The sequence below is a fragment of the Tachypleus tridentatus genome, chromosome 6 (assembly GCF_004210375.1).
Source record: "Tachypleus tridentatus isolate NWPU-2018 chromosome 6, ASM421037v1, whole genome shotgun sequence".
Taxonomy (NCBI): domain Eukaryota; kingdom Metazoa; phylum Arthropoda; class Merostomata; order Xiphosura; family Limulidae; genus Tachypleus; species Tachypleus tridentatus.
In genome coordinates, this window is record NC_134830.1 from 112,938,268 (window position 1) to 112,958,702 (window position 20,435).

The following is a 20,435-nucleotide window of genomic DNA, read 5'->3' on the forward strand; positions in this document are numbered from 1 at the left end:
CTTTACCAAATGAAACTTAGAATCATTAAACCAGCTAATTATTTTCCATTGTTAGTGATTGTCGTTACTTTTACAGAAGGCGCGACATAGCCAGGCGGTTAAGGCGCTCAACTCTTAATCTGAGGATTGCGGGTTCGAATCCTCGTCACACCAAACATGCTCGCCCTTTCAGCCGTGGTGACGTTATAATGTGACGATCAATCCCATTATTCGTTGGATAAGGGTAGCCCAAGAGTTGGCGGTGAGTGGTGATGACTAGCTGCATTCCCTCTAGTCTTACACTGCTAAATTAGGGACGGCTAGCACAGATAGCCCTCGTGTAGCTTTACGCGAAATTCCAAAACACAAACTTTTAAAAAAAGATCGCAAGGAGTTCCTAAGATGTAAGCTACTTAGTAGCTAACGTTCCGAAACTTTCTTGCATTCTTCGTCTACAGCTAAAACTACTTTAAGTTAAGCATATTCTCTTATCATTTATTACCCAGAGTTAAATTTCCATGGGAAAGACATGAAACCTGTTCTTTATAGTTTTTACTCACTCATTACCTAAAGTATTTCTGTTTACTTTTACAATATTTTTTAACCTTAATGTTTCTTAAATGAAAGAAACAGTTTGACGAACGTTTTAACAAGAGATGGCACTAGCTGCTAGCCCACGCGACTCTAAAAATTGAAGACCGTGAGCGATGTCGGTCTAAGAGACAAGGACCATGTGGTTTGTGTATATGTGTGTGTGTGACGGCTCGAGATGTTAAAGTCAAGCAAGCTCGATGCTTGCACTTGCGGATGAGTGCACGGAATACCGTAGAAATGTCGATAATGTAATGTTCTAAACTGGTTGTAAACATGTGTGCTTTCCGGTTCAGACTACGCAATTAAAGCTGACCTCCAAAATGACGTTAGAGAGGAAACGATCATCTCGGCGAAGTAGAAGAGAAGGTCACCATCCCGCGAAAAAACGGCGGCCAGCCAATAGATGTAAAACGTGCTGCCGGAAGTTCACAGCTTTCATGTTTTCTCACGTCGGTTTGTGCGGACTTGTGGTCGGATACAGCATCATGGGCGCTTTCGCTTTCCGGGCGCTCGAGGCTCCCTACGAGGAGGAGAAAGCGAGTGAAGTAATCGAGATGCGGGAGCAGACGGTGAAGCGACTGTGGGATATCACATGTAATTATAATGTGCTCTACAGAGAAAATTGGACCAGAACTGTGACCTCTGAGATAGAAGACTTCCAGTCTGCTCTGATAGCGGCAGTCAGGGACGGATATGACGGCAAGGGAGTGGAGGCTGGTCAACAGTGGTCATTCTCGGGAGCTTTTCTCTACTCGCTCACTGTCATCACCACTATCGGTAAGACGTTGTCAACTTAACTTTTACGTACATAACATTTTCGCTATTCACCCTCAAATTTCTGACTCGTTTTCGTACTGTCCACTATTGGTGGGGTTTACGTATGACACACAAAGTATTGTTTTTATTCGTCACAACATTGTGTTAAGAACTCTACTAGAAATAATGTGAGTAAAAATACTCATTTTCTGTAGGGGTTGTTTGTTAAATTTTAAGTATAAAGCTACACCATAGTTATCACGGATACCGAAATATGGTTTTTATTGTTTATAACCCTTCAGATTTACTGTTGATCCACTAAGTGTGTAGGTGGGTAGGGAATATGAGGACTTGTAAAAGTTTAAAAAACAAAATGATGAAAATCTAGTTTAGTAAGAGCAACGAGACACGTGCTACATGAACTACACGTGTTACGTCAGAGTATATGTTTCAGAATTTGGTTTGGTTGTTGTTAAACGTATAGCAACACAAAGGGGCTATATGTATTCTGCCCACTAAGGGTGTCGAAACCCAATTTTTGCGTCGGATGCCTGCAGAGCGTTTCATAACTCAGTTTAATGCATCACTTCGTGTTTTAACGCAGGTGACTCCATGAGTTGTATTTATTACAATGCAGATAGTACATTTGTTAATTTTTGTGTATGACACGATGACTATTACGGACCCTCCTAACCAACAAAGTTATGGCATCACAAGCCATATGGTGCACAAACAGTTTAGAACGGTGCACTTGCAAAGCCGGTGTATGTGTGGGGGTGGGGTCGGGTTTAATGCACAAAATAAAAGTTGAAATGTCATTTTTCACTGTAATATTTAATATTTATTCATTTGTTTATTTGTTTAGAACCTTCGAGTAAAGAAATACAAAGACTACCTGTGCACAGCCATTCCTAATTTTAAACTAATAAACAAAATGAAAAACAGGTAGTCAACAGCACTCGCCAGAAACTTTTGGGCATTTATCATACGAACAAATGACGTTATTTCACCGTAATCTTATAACGCAGCCACAATCCCAAAGTGTGGACAAGATTTTCCAAGAAAAGGGCGCGAAACACGAGCTCTCAGACTCGTACTATGAGCATATTTATTGGAAAGGATAAAGGTGATGACAAATATCTTTGTCTCATAGGCAAAAAAGCCATCTATAATCACCGACTTGTGAATAAAAATTCAGTTTAAAAAACAATAAAAAATAATTATGAATATTTATCACAATTCAGAATCAACTTCCATAAACCGATGAAAAAAAAGTGAAGAGTTACGAGATTTAATTGGATTTCTTCTGGGAATTACATGTTATTCATGTTATTACATGTTATTCTTAGGCTTAGTTTGGTACATCTTATTTATTTATTTCCATACAGATAACATAAATATTTACTATAAGCAAAATATAGTTAGTGTGTGTGGGGGTTGTATTTGCAGCTTAGATACATGTATTTAACATAAATGTAACTGATATATCGATGATGATCTTTGAGTACCTTTGCTACCCCATTCATTTACTCGAAGTTCATTTCTATGCTGTTGCTTTAGGTTCATTAGAACTACCTTTTGAAACTCTTGATGTTATTTTTGCCTAATTCACCAGTCCGACTCCCCTCGTTAGTCTGAATGTTTATACAATTTTTTCGTGTGTTTTTTTGTAAGACTGCATTCGCAGTAAAATGTAACATGTGATATAAAGGGATGTCTCCTTGCCGTAAAAACGATCTCCGCACTTTGAGGTTCTGAGTGCACTGTAAGTTTGTCTATTGTGAAAAGTTAGCGCAAAGCTATACAAAGCCTACCTGTGCAAATTGTTATTAATTTTGAACTGATAGGCCAATTTTTGGACTACTTTCTGTCATATTGAAAAGTTAGGTTAACTGTTACTCTTATAGCACACTCTCAGCACACTTTTTATGCTCAAGGATAACGTCATACAAATTCTAAATCATGAAATTTACAGTCCAGGAACGTAACTACTAGGCCACGCCCGACTAAGAGTAATGATCAAAACTCACTGTTCGACCAGAAAAAAAAGTGACCAAAGAGTTAAGGGCAGGTGTTCTTGACTTTTTGCTATCTCCATAGAAAATTGAAGATCTGGTACGCGAGCATAGCTTTGCCTGAATATAAAATAAAAACGGAGATATTTCGTGTATGTTTGTGGTGTTTAAATCTAAAGTTAATGCAACTAATACCTGACAATGGAAATATGTGGTTTCAAATTCAAATAGCAATTTTAATATAAACCCAGTTTTTTGTTTAAGAAAGAAGAAGATGAAAATGTTCTCCGTTAGCTCAGCGGTACGTTTACAGAATTAGAATGGAAACATGCGGAGCTTAATTCCTCAAAGTGGACAGATCACAGATGTTTTACTGTGTGGTTTTGGGATTAAACAAAGAAACAGGAAAATATATAGATGATTATTACATACCACACCGTAGTAATATTAACTAAAATAAAACGTAAATTAATGTCGTTAGATTTTTCAAAAACCCAGAAACAAATAAATTAGTTAGGGTTACGTCACCCTATTCTTCTCAAAATGTATCATTTATATATGTATATAGAGGATACTTGAAGTAACAAGTTAAAAAAAACAACGCTCATGACCACAGTCTTAACATTTAACCTGGAACAAACGGATGCGTTAGATGTAACATTGGTTCCTTTAAATGCAATTATCAGGAGATATCTATTACATTTTTCTTTGCTAAATCTTAGTTATGTAATATAATGTTGTAATACATTGTTTTATTTTTTTCTCTTTCTACTATATTAAGAGTAAAAATGCTTTTAAACACAGCTAAAGATAAAATATTTATTAAAAATTTCAGTCGAAATGTTTCTGCAACACAGTTGCTATCATCAGAGCTGCATTACCGAAACTAGTCAGCTGAAACGTTCGATAAAGATTTTATCTTTGATTGTGTAAAGAAACGTTGTTCTTGCTTTTCTTCTTTTATCAGACCTTGTTTATCGTTTTATTACAGCCCATCAAGAGCCCTCCAAAGATAAATCTGGTTGGTAATGTTTGTATTATTACAGTTAGTAACTGAATTATTTGACCTGGTTTTATTCGAACCAGCGTTTAAACATACACCATAAAAATGGTCGCCTTCAGTCAGTTTAAAGACATTCTCATTAAAAAAAAAAAAAAGCGAGGCCGAAGTTTTATTATCCATGTCGACATCTGTGTATCGGTTAACTTGTCGACTGCATGATTGCCTGGTCTATTTCGGGAACCAATGTCGTTCACAATATAGTAAGGTGAATCCATTACGCAGAACCCCACCAACTGGGACTTGTTTTCTTCCGCCAGGGTGACTGTTTCACTCCGTGAATAAAAATAATTAAACTGTTATTTTAGAAAACGTAAAAAACAAAACAAAAAACGATTAAAGATACCTAAAAAGTGACTTAAATTTGCATACCGTGAGGAACATCTGAGTTGACATTTTCGACCGTACATTCATTTATTAGAAGCGTATTTAAGGTAATATTTTAATCAGGTGCATTTGGGAAAAAAACCCAAAAAAGCAACCAAAAATAACTGATATCTTAATAGCATCGTTGCGTATTTTATTTTTCCTATAAAAATTATAAATACTGTTGCCAAGCTACGCCACTTTCAACCGCTTTATCTCATAAAAATACAAGTACTTTGCTTATCCAGTCGTCATAAAAATGCTAATAATACGATTTATTTTGCTTTGAATTTCGCGCAAAGCTACTCGAGGGCTATCTGCGCTAGCTATCCCTAATTTAGCAATGTAAGGCTAGAGGGAATACAGCTAGTCATCACCACCCATCGCCAACTCTTGAGCTACTCTTTTACCAAAGAATAGTGGGCTTGATCGAAACATTATAACGCCTCCATGGCTGAAGCGGCTAGCATGTTTGGTGTGACGACTAATAATACGATAATCTGTTTTTACTTATCCATGTCTTTCATTATAAAAATATGAATATTTTATTAATCAGGTGTACTTATTTTGTTGTGAAAATATATATGCGCTACTAATGTGTTTATCGTTTTATGTTCTTTGTTATAAAAAAAATGAATATTATACTAATGCGTCATATTTACCCAATATTATCCTTAAATTAGCATAAAATACCCACGATCAACCCCCATGATACACGTAGGCCCCAGTGTAACGATTAAGCTCCTCCACTGTCCCCATTTACTTTTATAGATACCTTAAGGGGGGTTTCGCTCCTGGTACCTGAGCATGTGTGCCCAGTTTGGTATCGTTAGTTCCTGAATGTAGGTATGAATAGAGTGCCCCAAAATTCTCAGAGAGGTCAGGATTATGAAAATTGATAACAGACTCTAGTTTATCTACCATTAATATGTATTCTCAGATATCTATAACGCTTGTTTTAGACCTCTTTTACAGGAGGACCATGTAATTTTGTAAATGACTCCTTCGGGCCACCTTGAGTTCGTTTGCTAAGTTCGGTCTTGCTAGCTCAAAATCTGTAGGAGGAATTTGCGGACAGACAAACAAACAAATTTACACATATTATGAATTAATATACATACTAACATTCTCACTTCATTTTATGTTACTTAGCTTATGATTACAACATTAATCTATCTCACCAATATACACATTCACATTACGTCTTAATTTGCTCAGTGTATGGTTACAACATTAATTTATTTCATCTTTACGCATCTTCACGCTACACCTAACGTTAGTAAGTATATGCTTACTATATACCCTTTTTTTTTTTTTATTATATCTAAGTTATTCCAAAAGCATCTGTTATAAATGACTTGGCTACTGCAGTTGTGCCCTACTGTTCGTTTCCTGTCAGGAAGGACCGTGATTAGTAAGAAAGTGTCGTTTTTAGTTCATTTAGATTCTTTAAAGACCCACAATATTTGACTAACAGTAAGAACCTTCGAGGCTCGCGCTTGGACGAAAACAAAATACAAAACAAAACAAAACAAAAAACAACGTGCTGTTTTAAGTCGTCGTAAATAAAGCCAAACACAACACGAAGCAGCCGAATTCTTGAGAAATATCACATGGCCAGCACACCTTCAGCACTCTATGGTCTTGTTGAATATTCTCAGCATGTTTGGCATCATGAAAAAACAGACGACAGCAGCCGACGTCAGCACCAAACAGCGTTGAAAGATAGAGGTATATTAAGAAATGCACGTGCAATAACAACAACAACTGCGGGGTAAGGGTTGTTGCAAATTAAGCTTCAAATTTCTTGTTTATTTTAATATCATTTTCAATTTTACGCTATGATAAGTATTTTTATATTTTTTGTTTGTTACAACAACAGGTATAAAGACATGAACAAAAACATTTTTGGGGAAGTTACCAGTTTCTGCGTAACTATATATAGGACCCCACATAATAATAGGTGGAATTACTTGCGATATTGTTTATATGTTTTTGTATAACTTATATGTTGGTAAGAACACTTCCAATCAGCAAAATAAGGGACCACAAGCAACGGTACGAAAAAGTTTTAAAATGTTTGTTTAAAAAGCCAATGTGCTGTATCGGAAATTTGAGGATTTAAAAAACAAAACAACTTAAAACAAAATACGAAAAAAAATGGAATTATATGTTTACCCTGGTATTGTATTGCAGCAAAAGTGGAATAATTTTAACATAACACGATATTATATGTATGTATACGTATGTATGTGTATTTTTCACACGTACCAAAAATATAAATTCGGGATCAATTTAATTCACAAAACACTGCTACTTATTTTACGAATAGCACAAATTATAGTGATCCAAAAAAGGAGTTCTCGTTTTGATAAACACTCTTCTATTACAACTAAAAATGTTTTAAATGTTTTTGCCAGTCAGAAGTCCTCTTATTTATGTAAACCAAAGAGAAGAATGAAATACGTAATATTCCTTTCAACTTCAATATTATAGTTTCTAGGGGAAATTAGATACAGCTCTAAATCTCAAGACATTTCTCTTGATATATATAGCAAAAACGAATTATTCATTAGCTATTCGCATACTTCCCTAAATACTTGGAACTTGAGTACCAGAGCTGTCACCAAGTTCATACATATTTCTTTCACTAACCAGACACAGAGAACGAGGTATCGACAAAACGTGTATAAGTTTACTACAGCATTAAAAACGTTACAAAATGCACAAAATTTGACTCTCTGTCACATCCAGAAAAATGAATTGTTCTCTAAAGGTGCATACGTTATTTCGAGCACCATGAAATGTCACCAAAGTCCACACTTTCTACGATACCCGTAAAACAAACAGCAGATGTGGAACTTGAGACAACTTCACTGAGTGTCCATTCACTTATTATCACGTTTGGAAAGGTGTCTCTGACATCGAATTGCCCGGATAGATATATTTAATAATATTTTTAAAACATTTTTATGTCATTCGTTAAAGAAGAGCTCTGGGCTTCGAAGCTGACGAAGTTGGGTTCAATTCCGTGCGACACCCCAAAATGTTCACCGCCTTTAAAGCTGTGAGTGTACTGTAATAGTTAATAGTCAATTCGCGAGCGTGAATGGTGTGACTGGCAGGTTATTGCTCATTAGCTTTCCTTCCTTTAGTCAACAGTTAAAAATGGAGAGGGCAGAAGATAACCGCAGTAGCTCTGCCATAAATACAAGTACAGTCGACAGAAAAACATAAATAAACAACCCAACAGTTTAGATACATTTTAACCCCACACACTTGCCAAATTATCCACGAGAAAAGTCCTAACATTTAATGTCATCTATTTGAAGAAAACAACAAACAAAAACCTTTGCATTTGTTATAACATATCCAGAAAGGGAAGAGGTATACATTGCAATGGCATATGTCTTTGCATTATCTGAGAAGAGCACAAGATATACAGAAAAGCCACATTTGTTTTTAAAAAAACATTTGCGAGGTTCAAGAGTTATCCAGTGATATTTTAAATATTTTAGGAAAAAAAAAGATAATTTATGACTTTACTTTCTAAAATACCCAGAAGGTGTAGAAATTATTAAAGTTGTATACACTTTCTGAAGCACAGTAAAAGGAGCCATACTATTAAATTTGTTATATTTTTTTACGATTTCTGAAAACAATTTCAAATCTTGAAAACTAGTCATAAAATCCTCTTAAATCGCACACATTGAAAATATAATGATATCTTCTGTCAGGTCTGACAAATGGCTGAAGTTTAAAAGGAAAGGGAACGTTTATGAATCATTTATCGTTAATTTTTGTGCCATAACAATGTGAAGGTAAATGAAAACGTTTAATCTTGGTTGTTTGAAAGTTTCCTGCGAAACTATACAACGTCGTCCTAAAATGTAAAATAACAGAATTGAGTGAAGACAGCTAATCGACAGTACCGACTGTCAATTTTTGGGTTACTTTTGACTTATTGAAGAGAGTGATTTGGTTATCACCGTCTTTATAGTACACTTACGTCCCAAAATGTGGAGTGCGTTTTTGTAGAAATGGATCGCTAGCCATGAATCCTCAAATTCACAGTCCAGACATGGTGATCACCCTCATAATGCATCCCTGCCACAAAGTGTGGAGCAGCAATGGATCACGAAACACGTATCCTTAGATTCTCAGTTCAGGTAAGCTAACCATTGACAAACTCTACTAAATTTAAATGCATTTTGAAGCAAAGAAAGAAAATCGATCTTATTCTGACCTTATAGAAAGTCATTTTATGTTTAAATGAGCTTTCTTTCAAAACATGATGAACAGCTTGTAATCACTGTCATGTCACAACAACAGGGAGGAAGAAAAGTCTGAAAAACCAATGAAAATGCCTCATTTATTCTCCAAATTGTCTTTCAAACAAACCGCGTGTTTCGTTTTGTTTTTCGCGCGTCTCGTTTTATAAGAACTTAAACAACAACAGACGTGATGAGATTGTTTATAAATGCATTCCTTGGTTTTTCTAGTTATCTCACACTAAAAAGAGTAGTGAGACGTTAAATTACAGCCCGCTGTTTTGAAAGTTTGTAGTTAAGCACAAAGGTCTACAATAGGCTATTTGTGCTCCTCCCACTACGGGTATTCAAACCCGGTTTTTAGCATTGTAAGTTCGCAATATACCGGTGTGTCACTGGGGAATATTTTTCAAACTTATACGAGTTTATCTTATTACTGACGTTTAGCGATATACTTAAATTTAGACAAAATTATTTCTATTTTAATGAATTCATATTTTTGCTCAGAATTTTACTGTAACTGGATACTTACGGAACCAAACGTTACTGTATAACCTTTTCTTTTTTCACTTGCATTTTTCCAAGTTTTTGTTCCCAAGTACTGTTTTCTTTTTAAAATATGTTGACTATTAAATTTATTTATCAACTCCACTGATATTTTTGTATGTTTTACACAATCGATAGAAATTTCCTATCTATCGCGTTGTATATGTATTTACATGTGCACATATGCTTAATTTTACACGGGTGAAATGTCCCCAATACTTTTTAAGGACTAATATTTTGATGTAATACCCTCGTGCATACCTCACATACAGTAACTGTCTCCCCACTTTTGAAACCCAAGCTACGCCACTACATGTGTATATTCATATGTTAACGTGCTTAAAAATTAATTCATGTTAACATTTAAACTCACAACACAACAATTTTGACAAAATAATTTACCTTTCACACTCTATAACTGTTGCACGTCGACGCTACTAGAATCTATCAACGCATAGCAAGATAATATTTCTTGTTGCTAATACCTGATAAAACTAGCATCTACACTGATACCACTGACAGTTATACTTATAACTTTGCTACTCCTTAACGATGACGTAAAATAATCATCATCTTACAATAGATTATCGAATAGTAGTTATACGTGTGTGGTGAAGTGTAGTTAACTTAATTGTGACGTTATTTTATTCAGTTTTATTTTACTTTTCTGTTTATTTTTCTATCCACTCTCTGGATATTGTACTTAACGAAGTACTCAGAAGAAGGTACAGACAGTAATTAACCGAAACTACAGAGGATCTTTCATCTTCAACACGTATTGATTCGCGTTTCAAATTGCTTAGACTTGCGTATTCATGATACTTTATATTTTTCATATAGTTATAAAAACACGGTCTATTACCAGACCAGGAAAAATGACAGGTAGTTTCGTCACGCCCATCAGTGGCACAGATCTATGGCCTTACAACGTTATAAACCGGGTTTTAGTAGCTGTGGTGGGCAGAGCACAGATAGCCCATTGTATAGCTTTCTTCTTAACTACAAACAAACAAAATTTCGTCATAGAGTTAAATTACTTTCCTTAACATAAACAGAGAAGATAATATTTTCATAAGTATCAAGATGTTCATAGCAGACATTATTAATACCAAGTTTCACTACGTGACATTATATTTATGAAACAAGGCTGGCTACGGTTTTATGATAATAGTAGTGTTCGCTGTAGGTGCATTGTATTTATAATTTAAGACTGGTTTTGTTATTATGATAAAAGTGTTTGCTTTATGTGGATTGTATCTTATAACACAAGGCTGGGTGTGTTATATTAACCACATTTGAATTTTACGTGTTACAGAAAGTTAATATTTCCCTTTAACATTTGTGCTACCAATAATATAGCAATTCGAATATTCAGTTAAATGATAAATCATGCAGATATGGACTAAATACAGGGCAGACTTCTAGATTTTAGACATTGCTGACCACAGGAGGAGGTAACAGCCTCTCAGAAGACTCGTCGCAACAAGGGCTTTATTTAGACCTTTGAACCGTTGTAATTAATGGAGCCGAGTGTCACTTTTAGAACGCGCCCACAGCTGAACGTGTGGAGCGAATTTAGCAGTATAGTGGTACAAACTTTTGACTTTTCGATATGCAGTCCGTCATGCTAGACACTAGACCATGCTCAACCTTGAGTAAATATTAGGTATTATGTGTAAATAATTATTTTAATCTTCATAGAGTGTTTAAGTCAATGAATATTGTATTTAAGCATTATTTTTCTTTAGACTAATACAATAAAGATATTTGAAGTAGTTTTGTTATTATTATTATTAACAATAACTGAACTAAATATAGTAAAGGAATGGTTATAAAAATAATTAGTTTATGTGTTTTTAATGCTAGATTTCTTTCACGCACATTAGCTTGAATGGTTAAGGGATACAAGTTTCAAATTAAGATGTCAGAAAAAGAAAATTAGGCGATTACCTTTTAACACGTTACATCAAGACTATTTAGGATATCTTAGTTCACTGTTTTGTAAAACTGAAATAGAAATCTTTCTTTTCCTCGTCTTCACTTACACACTGCGTGAAAAGTCTATGAATAGTAAAGCCGCTGAGAAACCGAAGCGTCACTGTCACTTCTTTACTTTTATCAACATTATCTCATCTTTACATTCCGGTTTACCCAACATTGAACATCTGTTCTTGTTGCTAGGATACAATGACGCAGGGTGGACAACTCCTCTCGTCATTTGGATACCAAAATGACACAGAAGGCAGGCTACCACTACCACACTCGCTTGAAGTACACCATTTCCTTGCTTTGTTTTGTTTCTGTTGTCATTTTTGGTATAAGTTTGTTCTGATTATCAACAGAATAAGGTTTTTCATTTAGTAAATCTTTAAACGTAGCTGTAGTTAAGTTCACAGGGAAGTAGAACAAAACATATACTTGGGAATTGTCCAGGACAACGTTCAACGTCTTATAATAATTGATGGGGCAAAAACACGTGCACATCTTTTATACCAGCATAACATTGTATGGATTAGTCGTTCGGTACAGGACAAAACGTACACCCTCTGATGTCAGCTACGCTTCTCTGAAATGAAAATAAGCACAGTAGAAGTTACATACTACCAGAAATACATGTAGTGTCGTTATAAGAAGTTGCATGCAAACATGGATAGTTATAATGTCGATATAAGTAGTTACATACCTCCAAGAATAGTTGTAATGTCGATATACGAATTGCATATCATCATAAGTATGATGAAATTTTTTCTAAAAAGTAGCATACAACTGTACTGTCGCTCTAAGAAGTTACATAGCATCAGGAACGGTTTAGATGTCGCTCTAAGGAGTTAGATACCATCGAAATAGTTGTGATATCACTTTAAGAAGTTAGGCACTACCAGGGCTATTTGTAATGTCGCTCTAAGAAGTCATATGCCACCAGAAATAGTGGTAATGTTGCTATAAGAAGTTACATACCATCAGGGATAGGTGTAATACGCTCCAAGCAGTTGTACGCAATGGAGTATATAGTAATTTCTTTATGAAAAGTGGTATACGTCCAGGGATAAATATTAATGTTGCTCTAAGAAGTTGTATATCAATAGGGGCAGCCGTAATTTGTTTTTAGGAAGTTACATACTACCAGGAATAGTTGTAATATCACTCTAAGACGTTACATATCTCCATGAATAGTTGTAATGCCACTCTAGGAAGTTACATACTACCAGGAATAATTGTAATGTCACTCTAAGAAGTTACATACCTCCAAGAATAGTTGTAATGTCACTCTAAGAAGTTACATGCTACCAGGAATACGAGAAATATCGCGCTACTGGGTTCCCCTCTGACTTGGTTACTAATAAATTCGAACATTCTGTAAATTGCATTTTCGGTTATAAGAACACAATTATAAGTGTTAACATAAACCTTAGATTTAAAGCATTTATAAAATACAGTTTGAATCTACTTAAACATTCGTTAGTGTCTAAACATATAATTTATAAATAGCATCAGAGAACTTACAAACCTGCGTTTACCGGAGCATCTGTTACCACCCTGAACGAGTCTGCAATTTTTAGAATCCATAAATTAACGGATTATCTAAATATTTACTTTGAGCATATACGAACATTCAAACTCAAAATCTATATCAATTCAGAAGATTTATTTTGACATGAATGTATGTTTAAGAGTATCCACTAAGTATCTAACTGCTACGAGAAAATCTACCACATGAAATGATAGTACTTTATATAAACCTTAGGTTTATGTTACTGCATCATGAAATATTCAATGAAATCGTAAAAAACAAACAAAAAACTATATATATTATAACAAGACGATCTTATAGATTTTGTATATTGTTTGGTTTGATAGCACCACTGTAAATACTACATAGATGATGTCGTTTAAGGCGTTATATTTGTAAAACACTCACCAAATCAACTTTGTTTCATATTTTGTTATTGTCGTTACATTGATGTGTGATCACGAAATTGTTGCTATGTTAATCAATTGGAAATAAAAGAACAGAAAATTAATCAAATAAATAGTCCATGATCGTCGCAACGACTAACAATCAATAAAGATTTGCAAAAAATAAAAAAGAAATTGATTTTTTTTTGCAGTTAACTAGTTAACAACAAAATAAAATAAAATATCTGGTCATAGTGAAGCACTAAACAATGAAATACAGATGGCTTAACACTGAGCCATTCTAATAAAAGATCTGATCCTACTGAAGTTCAAAACAATGAGATACAGGTGGCTTAACACTGGGCCATTGTAATAAAAGATTTGATACAACTAAAGTACAAAACAATGAGATACAGGTGGTTTAACATTGGGTCATTGCGCATTATATGAGAAATTTATTTTTATGATGAATAACTGCAGTTATACAGAATTTCGATTTATCTGCCTGTTTTTAAGCCAGGTAAGGAACCTCGGAAGTTTTGGGATTTTATCAACGAAAGTGAATACATTATTCTATCATATAATATAATTTGTTATATCGCAAAATGATGTTCATACATGGTTTATAAATCATGTAAAACGAACTTGGTCAAAAGGTCACTCTCGAACTAATACATTTTATATAAGATATATATATATGTGTTTGTGTATTTGTTTATGAGTGCATAAATAATAATCAGTGATGACGAGAAACCCACTTGTAGAAAAACCTGAACCTGACGATGACCGAAGAAGGTCGAAACGTTGTTCGCTCCTGTACATAAAATGTTCTCAACCCAAACGAGCCGTTTTTACATATATATGAGTGCAGAAAGTATTGTAAAGTGTTCCATAACTAAGCGTTTGTTCTCTTCTCTATTTTTAACATATTTATCCTGTACCACATGAACTTCAGGTGTACTTGTTAATAGAAAGTTGTTATTGGCTTTTATTTCAATTGATTTATACTCATAGACTAACTTTAGAATCTATCCTATGCATATTCCTTGTTTAACTTGTAGCTATCAGTTGTGTGAGCTAATGAACGTTCATATGACAGGAGATTTCTTATAATATATAGATGGTATCTAATGTGACTACTGGTCTTCTACGAATGTATACGGATATTAATATCACAGCGGTATAGCTTTAACTCAACAGGGTCATTAAAAGAAAGAGGAAGCGAAACGTCTAGCATGGGTTTTGAGCAGAACCCTCAGTTGGGACAACCATTTTGTATATTATTTAAGGCTTACCACTTACTAGTTAACAATATGCTAAAACAATGGCTACCATTAAAAGCCAATTGATCGGAAATCATAGACAAATATCCAAAATCCAAAAAGGTTACTTTGAAATATAATCGAAAACTGAGTGAATAAAGAAACAGTGCACGTTGAACATTCTCTGATTTGCTGTAGGATAAAACGCTTATTCAAGATAATATGTAAATCGTTGGTTCTTATTTACAACAACAACTTTAAAAAATCGTAACTTCAAACTTCCAGCCAAGTCTATCTATACCATTCAACTGTATTATTTCGTCTACTCTTTACCCTTGATAAATAAAAAAAAAAATATTTTCCCTTTGTCGGTGGAATGATTAGGCGTGGGAATTTACGGCGTTTCAGTATAATATCAAACGAAAACAGGACTTCCAACTAAAATTATTCGCAGTTTATCAAACTTCCTGGAGGTAAGTAGCATTATAGTAGAGGTGGAAGACACTCTCTCAGATATTTTACTCCCCAAGAGAGGATAGAACTATCTAGCCCTACCCTGTTTATCATAGGTGTAAACGAAACGTCTGTAAAAGACTTAAATTTCACATAATGCTCACACTTCGCAGATGATGTGGTCATCTGGAAGAGAGCCTAAAATAATATGTACATCATGTACAACAGCAAGGTATGGGTAAGTTTTGACCGGTTTAAATACTGACACGCTGGTTAAAATGACCTGAACTACTCAATTGTTTTCAGAGAATACTCATGATTAAAACCCAGACGTGTTTGCACCGTGATTGCTCAACCTGCATGAAACAACTCATTTTATTACTTGTTGTATTTTTAATGCCACTAAGTATACTTTAAGACAGAGCTTATTTTATGTGATCTAAAACAAATTTATTTATGTAGATTACATTATTATTTCAGTGTACTGTAGTGAGAACGCAAGATTGTGCAAACCTACATCAGCGTTCGCGTGTAATTACATCAAACTAATATCAGCCCACAAGGCATTGAAAAGGCAATGTGAAGCTTCATTTACAAACGTTAAAAATAATTCTAGCATTGCGTGAGTGTGGGAAGTATCATCGGAAGAATCTGGCATTGTGTATGTGTTGGAAGTATCACCGGAAGAATCTAGCATTGTGTATGTGTTGGAAGTATCACCGGAAGAATCTGGCATTGTGTATGTGTTGGAAGTATCACCGGAAGAATCTAGCATTGTGTAAGTGTGGGAAGTATTAAGGCAAGAATTCTATGTGGATTAAATAAAGTCACAACAACATGAACACAATATCATTAGCGCGAAGCCCTCGAGTAGCTTTGCGCGAAATTCAAAAAACAAACAAACTTTGGTTTATAAGCATTTATTCTTAGATGTACATATAATCACTATTTTCGTATCAAAAGTACATGAAAGCGAGCATATTGGTCTGCCTGCGACATAGATAGCGAATGAGAATACAAGCACTATTTATTTACTTTAATGTAATTACATATTTGTATTCACATAAATGCAAGCTTATCGTTATAATCAACGGTCTACAGTTGAGAGTATAATAATTTGTTTGCAAGCCTAAATGAAGTTTGATGTTTACGTGATTGATACGCTTGTTTAAATATTCGACCGTTTGCTCTTGTCTTATTCTTAGCTCCATTAAGTTATAATACCAGTTAATAATATACATAGGAATGAAAGAAAGCATAGATTTTTTTAGCTAATATTATTCTGATGAATTTATGATTTCAAATCCTATAATAAATAGCTTTAGTTTACACTTAATGAATATTTGTTTGTTTGTTTTTGAATTTCGCGGAAGGCTATGCGAGAGCTATCTACTTTAGCCGTCCCTAATTTAGCAGTGTAAAACCAGAAGAAAAGCAGCTTTCGGACTACTGTTTTACCGATGAATAGGAGGATGGACAAACAAATATAAAGCTCCCACGGCTGAAAGGGCAAGCACGTTTGGTGCGACGGGGATTCGAACTTGCCATCCTCAGATTACGAGTCGAGTGCCTTAGCCACCTTGCCATGCCGGACCGTATAATGAATATTTAATTTGTGTAATGCTTATAGGAGTATACAAGAATAATCAATTTTATAAATAAATAACCTGCTAGCACCTTTTTCATTCTTTTTTAATCAATTAGACACTCAGCGTTTCGCTTCACACAAACCGAAACTGACAAACGTTGAGTATCAAATTACAAGTAAAACAAGAAAACTTAAATTATTTTTATATATTTCTTTACTAATGAATATTATTATGGCATGATGAAGAAACGGATCTAATCCTATACCATGCTAGCTGGATGAAGAATCCATCCTGCGTCATTGTAACCTAGCGACATGAACTAACGATCAGCATCCACTTGAGTAGTATAAAAGAAGGGACTCCGGAAATCTATTCAAAGACTCGTGTCCTTACAATAAGACATTTGAAGTCAAAGTTTCAATTCTTACTTTCAGTTAACAGCTGGAACGGCATTCCTCTCCGTGTCTCCACTTTAAAACCACAATGTGTTGGTAACATACCTGGATAAAATTAAATTTAAAAACTAGAATGACTAAGGTGGTATGTATGTTTGATATTTTATATATTATTAGTACAAGACCGAAATAAATAACTGACATAAAGTATTCAAACGGAAACTGCAGATTGGCAGAGTATCGATTTATTTGTTTGTTTGAACAAAGCTAGACAGTGGACTATCTGTATTGTGTCCACCCGATTTTGAACATTACAAGCTTTCAGGGTTATAGCTAAACCACTGATGGAAGCAAGCATAGATAATACATAATAAATAAAGTCTATACGAACACAGAGATAAAACTTGTTTGGTTGGGAAAACGATTTTTGGTTAAAGACGAAAGTAGATACAAACAGTTCGTGTGTTGTGAAACGTGGAAAAAAAAAGGTGAATCGGGCAAAGCAGTACGCTAGAGTTATTTTACAAAAAAAAACAGGAGATTTTAATCTACACCTTTTGTAGGATACGAAGCTCAACTTGAAGAAACAGTTAGTATATTCTCTTTAAAACATTGATTCTCAAATTTTCTTGAACGGATAAAAACATATATTGGAACCAACCGCTCCTACTGTACTAGGGCTATTCTCTGATACGGCCTCGACCGTTGTGCGTCAGTGATAGTCGGCGGGCTACCAAGAGGACCCTCCGCACTACCTGTGAGCTCGGGCCACACTTTGAGAAACTGGTTTAAACGTCTCAAACTGAATCTTTGAAGATTCTGTTCTTCTTTTGTTTTTATCAATAAAACCTAGTATTTTTGAAGCACATTGAAAGCTATCATTTAGTTCTAACAACGGCACTAAGTCACTTCAGACTCCATATCGTACATCTTTGAGTATTACACTTAAAAAACAAACAAACTCATTACGATGTCGTAAAGCGTCAGTGAATGGTATATTGTCGACACCACAACAACGGACAATTGTTACCCCGAAATGACGCACTTGTTCTTTAAGATCTAACCCAGCGTACGTAAACTAAATGCCAAGTATATACCGGGCATTGTCGAAACATTTGTCTCACAGAACGAATCTTTTGTTCGAGTTCGACGATAAAGCAACAGTATGCAACATTTCTCAAACATCTTCCAAAAAGTCAAAAGAGAACAAAATAGTTGATTTTGCTGATCTGTGCTAAAGGAACGGGTTACAAACTGTTTCAGTGTTTTACAGAACTATAGGTCATTCATATAACTGGGCAGGACAAAATACAACTTTTTTTCCCTTCTTCATCGGTATATCTCTAACAAGGAAGATAAAAGAGAATACAAAAGAGAGAGTTGAACTATAACATGACTTTATCAGAAACTTATGGAATCGTCTTAACGTACGGAAAAAGTAACAGTTCGTTATCTTCTGGGTAAAAAGAAACTTTCCTAATTAATGACTTACTTATAGTTTAAAGTTTTTAAGAATAAGTTTATTTTGTATCACATTTAGTTTTCTATCCCGCTGGAACTGACTAAAGCCTTCTTGGAGAATCTCAGACTTTAAGATCTATATGCATGTGATGGCAGTTTCTGTTTAGATAAGAAATAAAGTAAAACATATGGTATATGTTCTGTATTTATAATCGTGTTTAGACACAAGATGAAATCTTTTTATTTCAGTTGGTAACCAATAAAAAATAAAAACAAAAACATCACAGTTGTGAGACTCGACAGCAAGGTAAAAAAAAACTTATTGGAGTCAGAGTTAATGAAATAAACTATTTTTGAAGTCAGAGATGTTAATCATAGTAAACACAGGCTTCTCTGTGACCAATAGTAACAAATATAAAGAAAGTTTTATTTTTCTACTTCTGATCAGAGAAACAGAAAATAGCAAAACAAAAATAAAAACAAAAACAAACGTTGAAAGTGTTTGATTTGAAACAATAACTCTATATGATCCCAAACGACTTTATTTATTAATAACCAATTTTCGTATTGGTAGGTCAGGCATAGCCAGATGGTTAGGGATATTCGACTAGCAGTCTGAGGGTCGCGGTTTCGAATCACCATCCCACTAAATATAAAGTCCTTTTAGTCATAATGTGACGCTCAATCTCACTATTTCTTGGAGAAAAAGTAGCCCAAGAGTTGGCGGTGGGTGGTGATGACTAGCTGCCTTCCCTCTAGTCTTACACTGCTAAATTAGGAAGGGCTAGCGCAGATAGCTCTCGTGTAGCTTTGCATGAAATTTAAAACAAATCAAACCAATCTAATTTTACACTGCTAAATTATGGACTGCTAGCGCAGATAGCCCTGGTGAAGCTTTGCGCGAAACTGAAAAAAAAACCGAACGCATTAGCAATAACATTGAGAGTTTTGATTCGTATTTCTTTAAAAAACTGTAATATTTTTTCAAACAAATCATACACTTCTTTAAAATATAATTTTCTTATACGAACCAAAATAATCCATATTTCTTTTTTATTATTTTTTCTTTCACAAAAATATAGGCTTCTCAAAGTTTGTAAACTTTTTATTATAAATCACGTTCTTATGTAAAACATCAAATTAATATTTATTTTTGTTATTTTTAAATTTCATAATCCTCCCATTGGCTCAACGATAAGTCTGTGGATTTACATCCCTAAAAAATCTGAGTTGATATTCGAGGCAGGCAGAGAACAAAAATAACCTATTGCGTTGCTTTGCATTTAACAAGAAACAAACAGACAATAATAATATTTAGACATGAAATACACAGGAGTGTATGAAACTGTTCAAGGTATTTGCATAATTTTATATATACTTGAACTGGGGATGAAATATAAGTCCACCACTAGTACAGTGGTATGTCTACGAATTTACAACACTAAAATCAGCGGTTCTATTCCCCTGGGTGGGTTCAGCAGATAGCCCGATGTGGCTTTGCAATAAGAAAATACACGAAATATAAATTTACAAAATTTGTTGCTGTTCATGTTAAAATCTATAAAAGTCTTATATCAAAACCTAAGTTAATAGTTATAGAAGATATATATCGTAAGGTATGGGGGGGGGGAGAAAGGTATATTTTGAACAAATACGGATCCTTATTTCATTTCGATTCTTGTTACTTAAAGACATTCCATGACTTGTTTTCGTTGTATTACCGATAAAAGCTAAACAAACTATGTGGTAAGATAAATTTTATTTCGTTTTCTACTGAGCCTCACACCTCCA

At 34.5% G+C, this 20,435-nt stretch overlaps 1 protein-coding gene across 1 annotated transcript in view; it reads left to right on the forward strand.

The window, feature by feature from the left end:
- Nucleotides 1-715: 715 nt before the first annotated feature.
- LOC143253333 (TWiK family of potassium channels protein 7-like) overlaps nucleotides 716-20,435 on the forward strand; it is a 30,783-nt gene continuing 11,063 nt past the window's right edge. Inside the window, exon 1 of the mRNA XM_076507050.1 lies at nucleotides 716-1,350. Coding sequence (XP_076363165.1) covers nucleotides 894-1,350 — 457 coding nt within the window. The 5' untranslated portion in view covers nucleotides 716-893. The remainder of the gene's footprint in view (nucleotides 1,351-20,435) is intronic.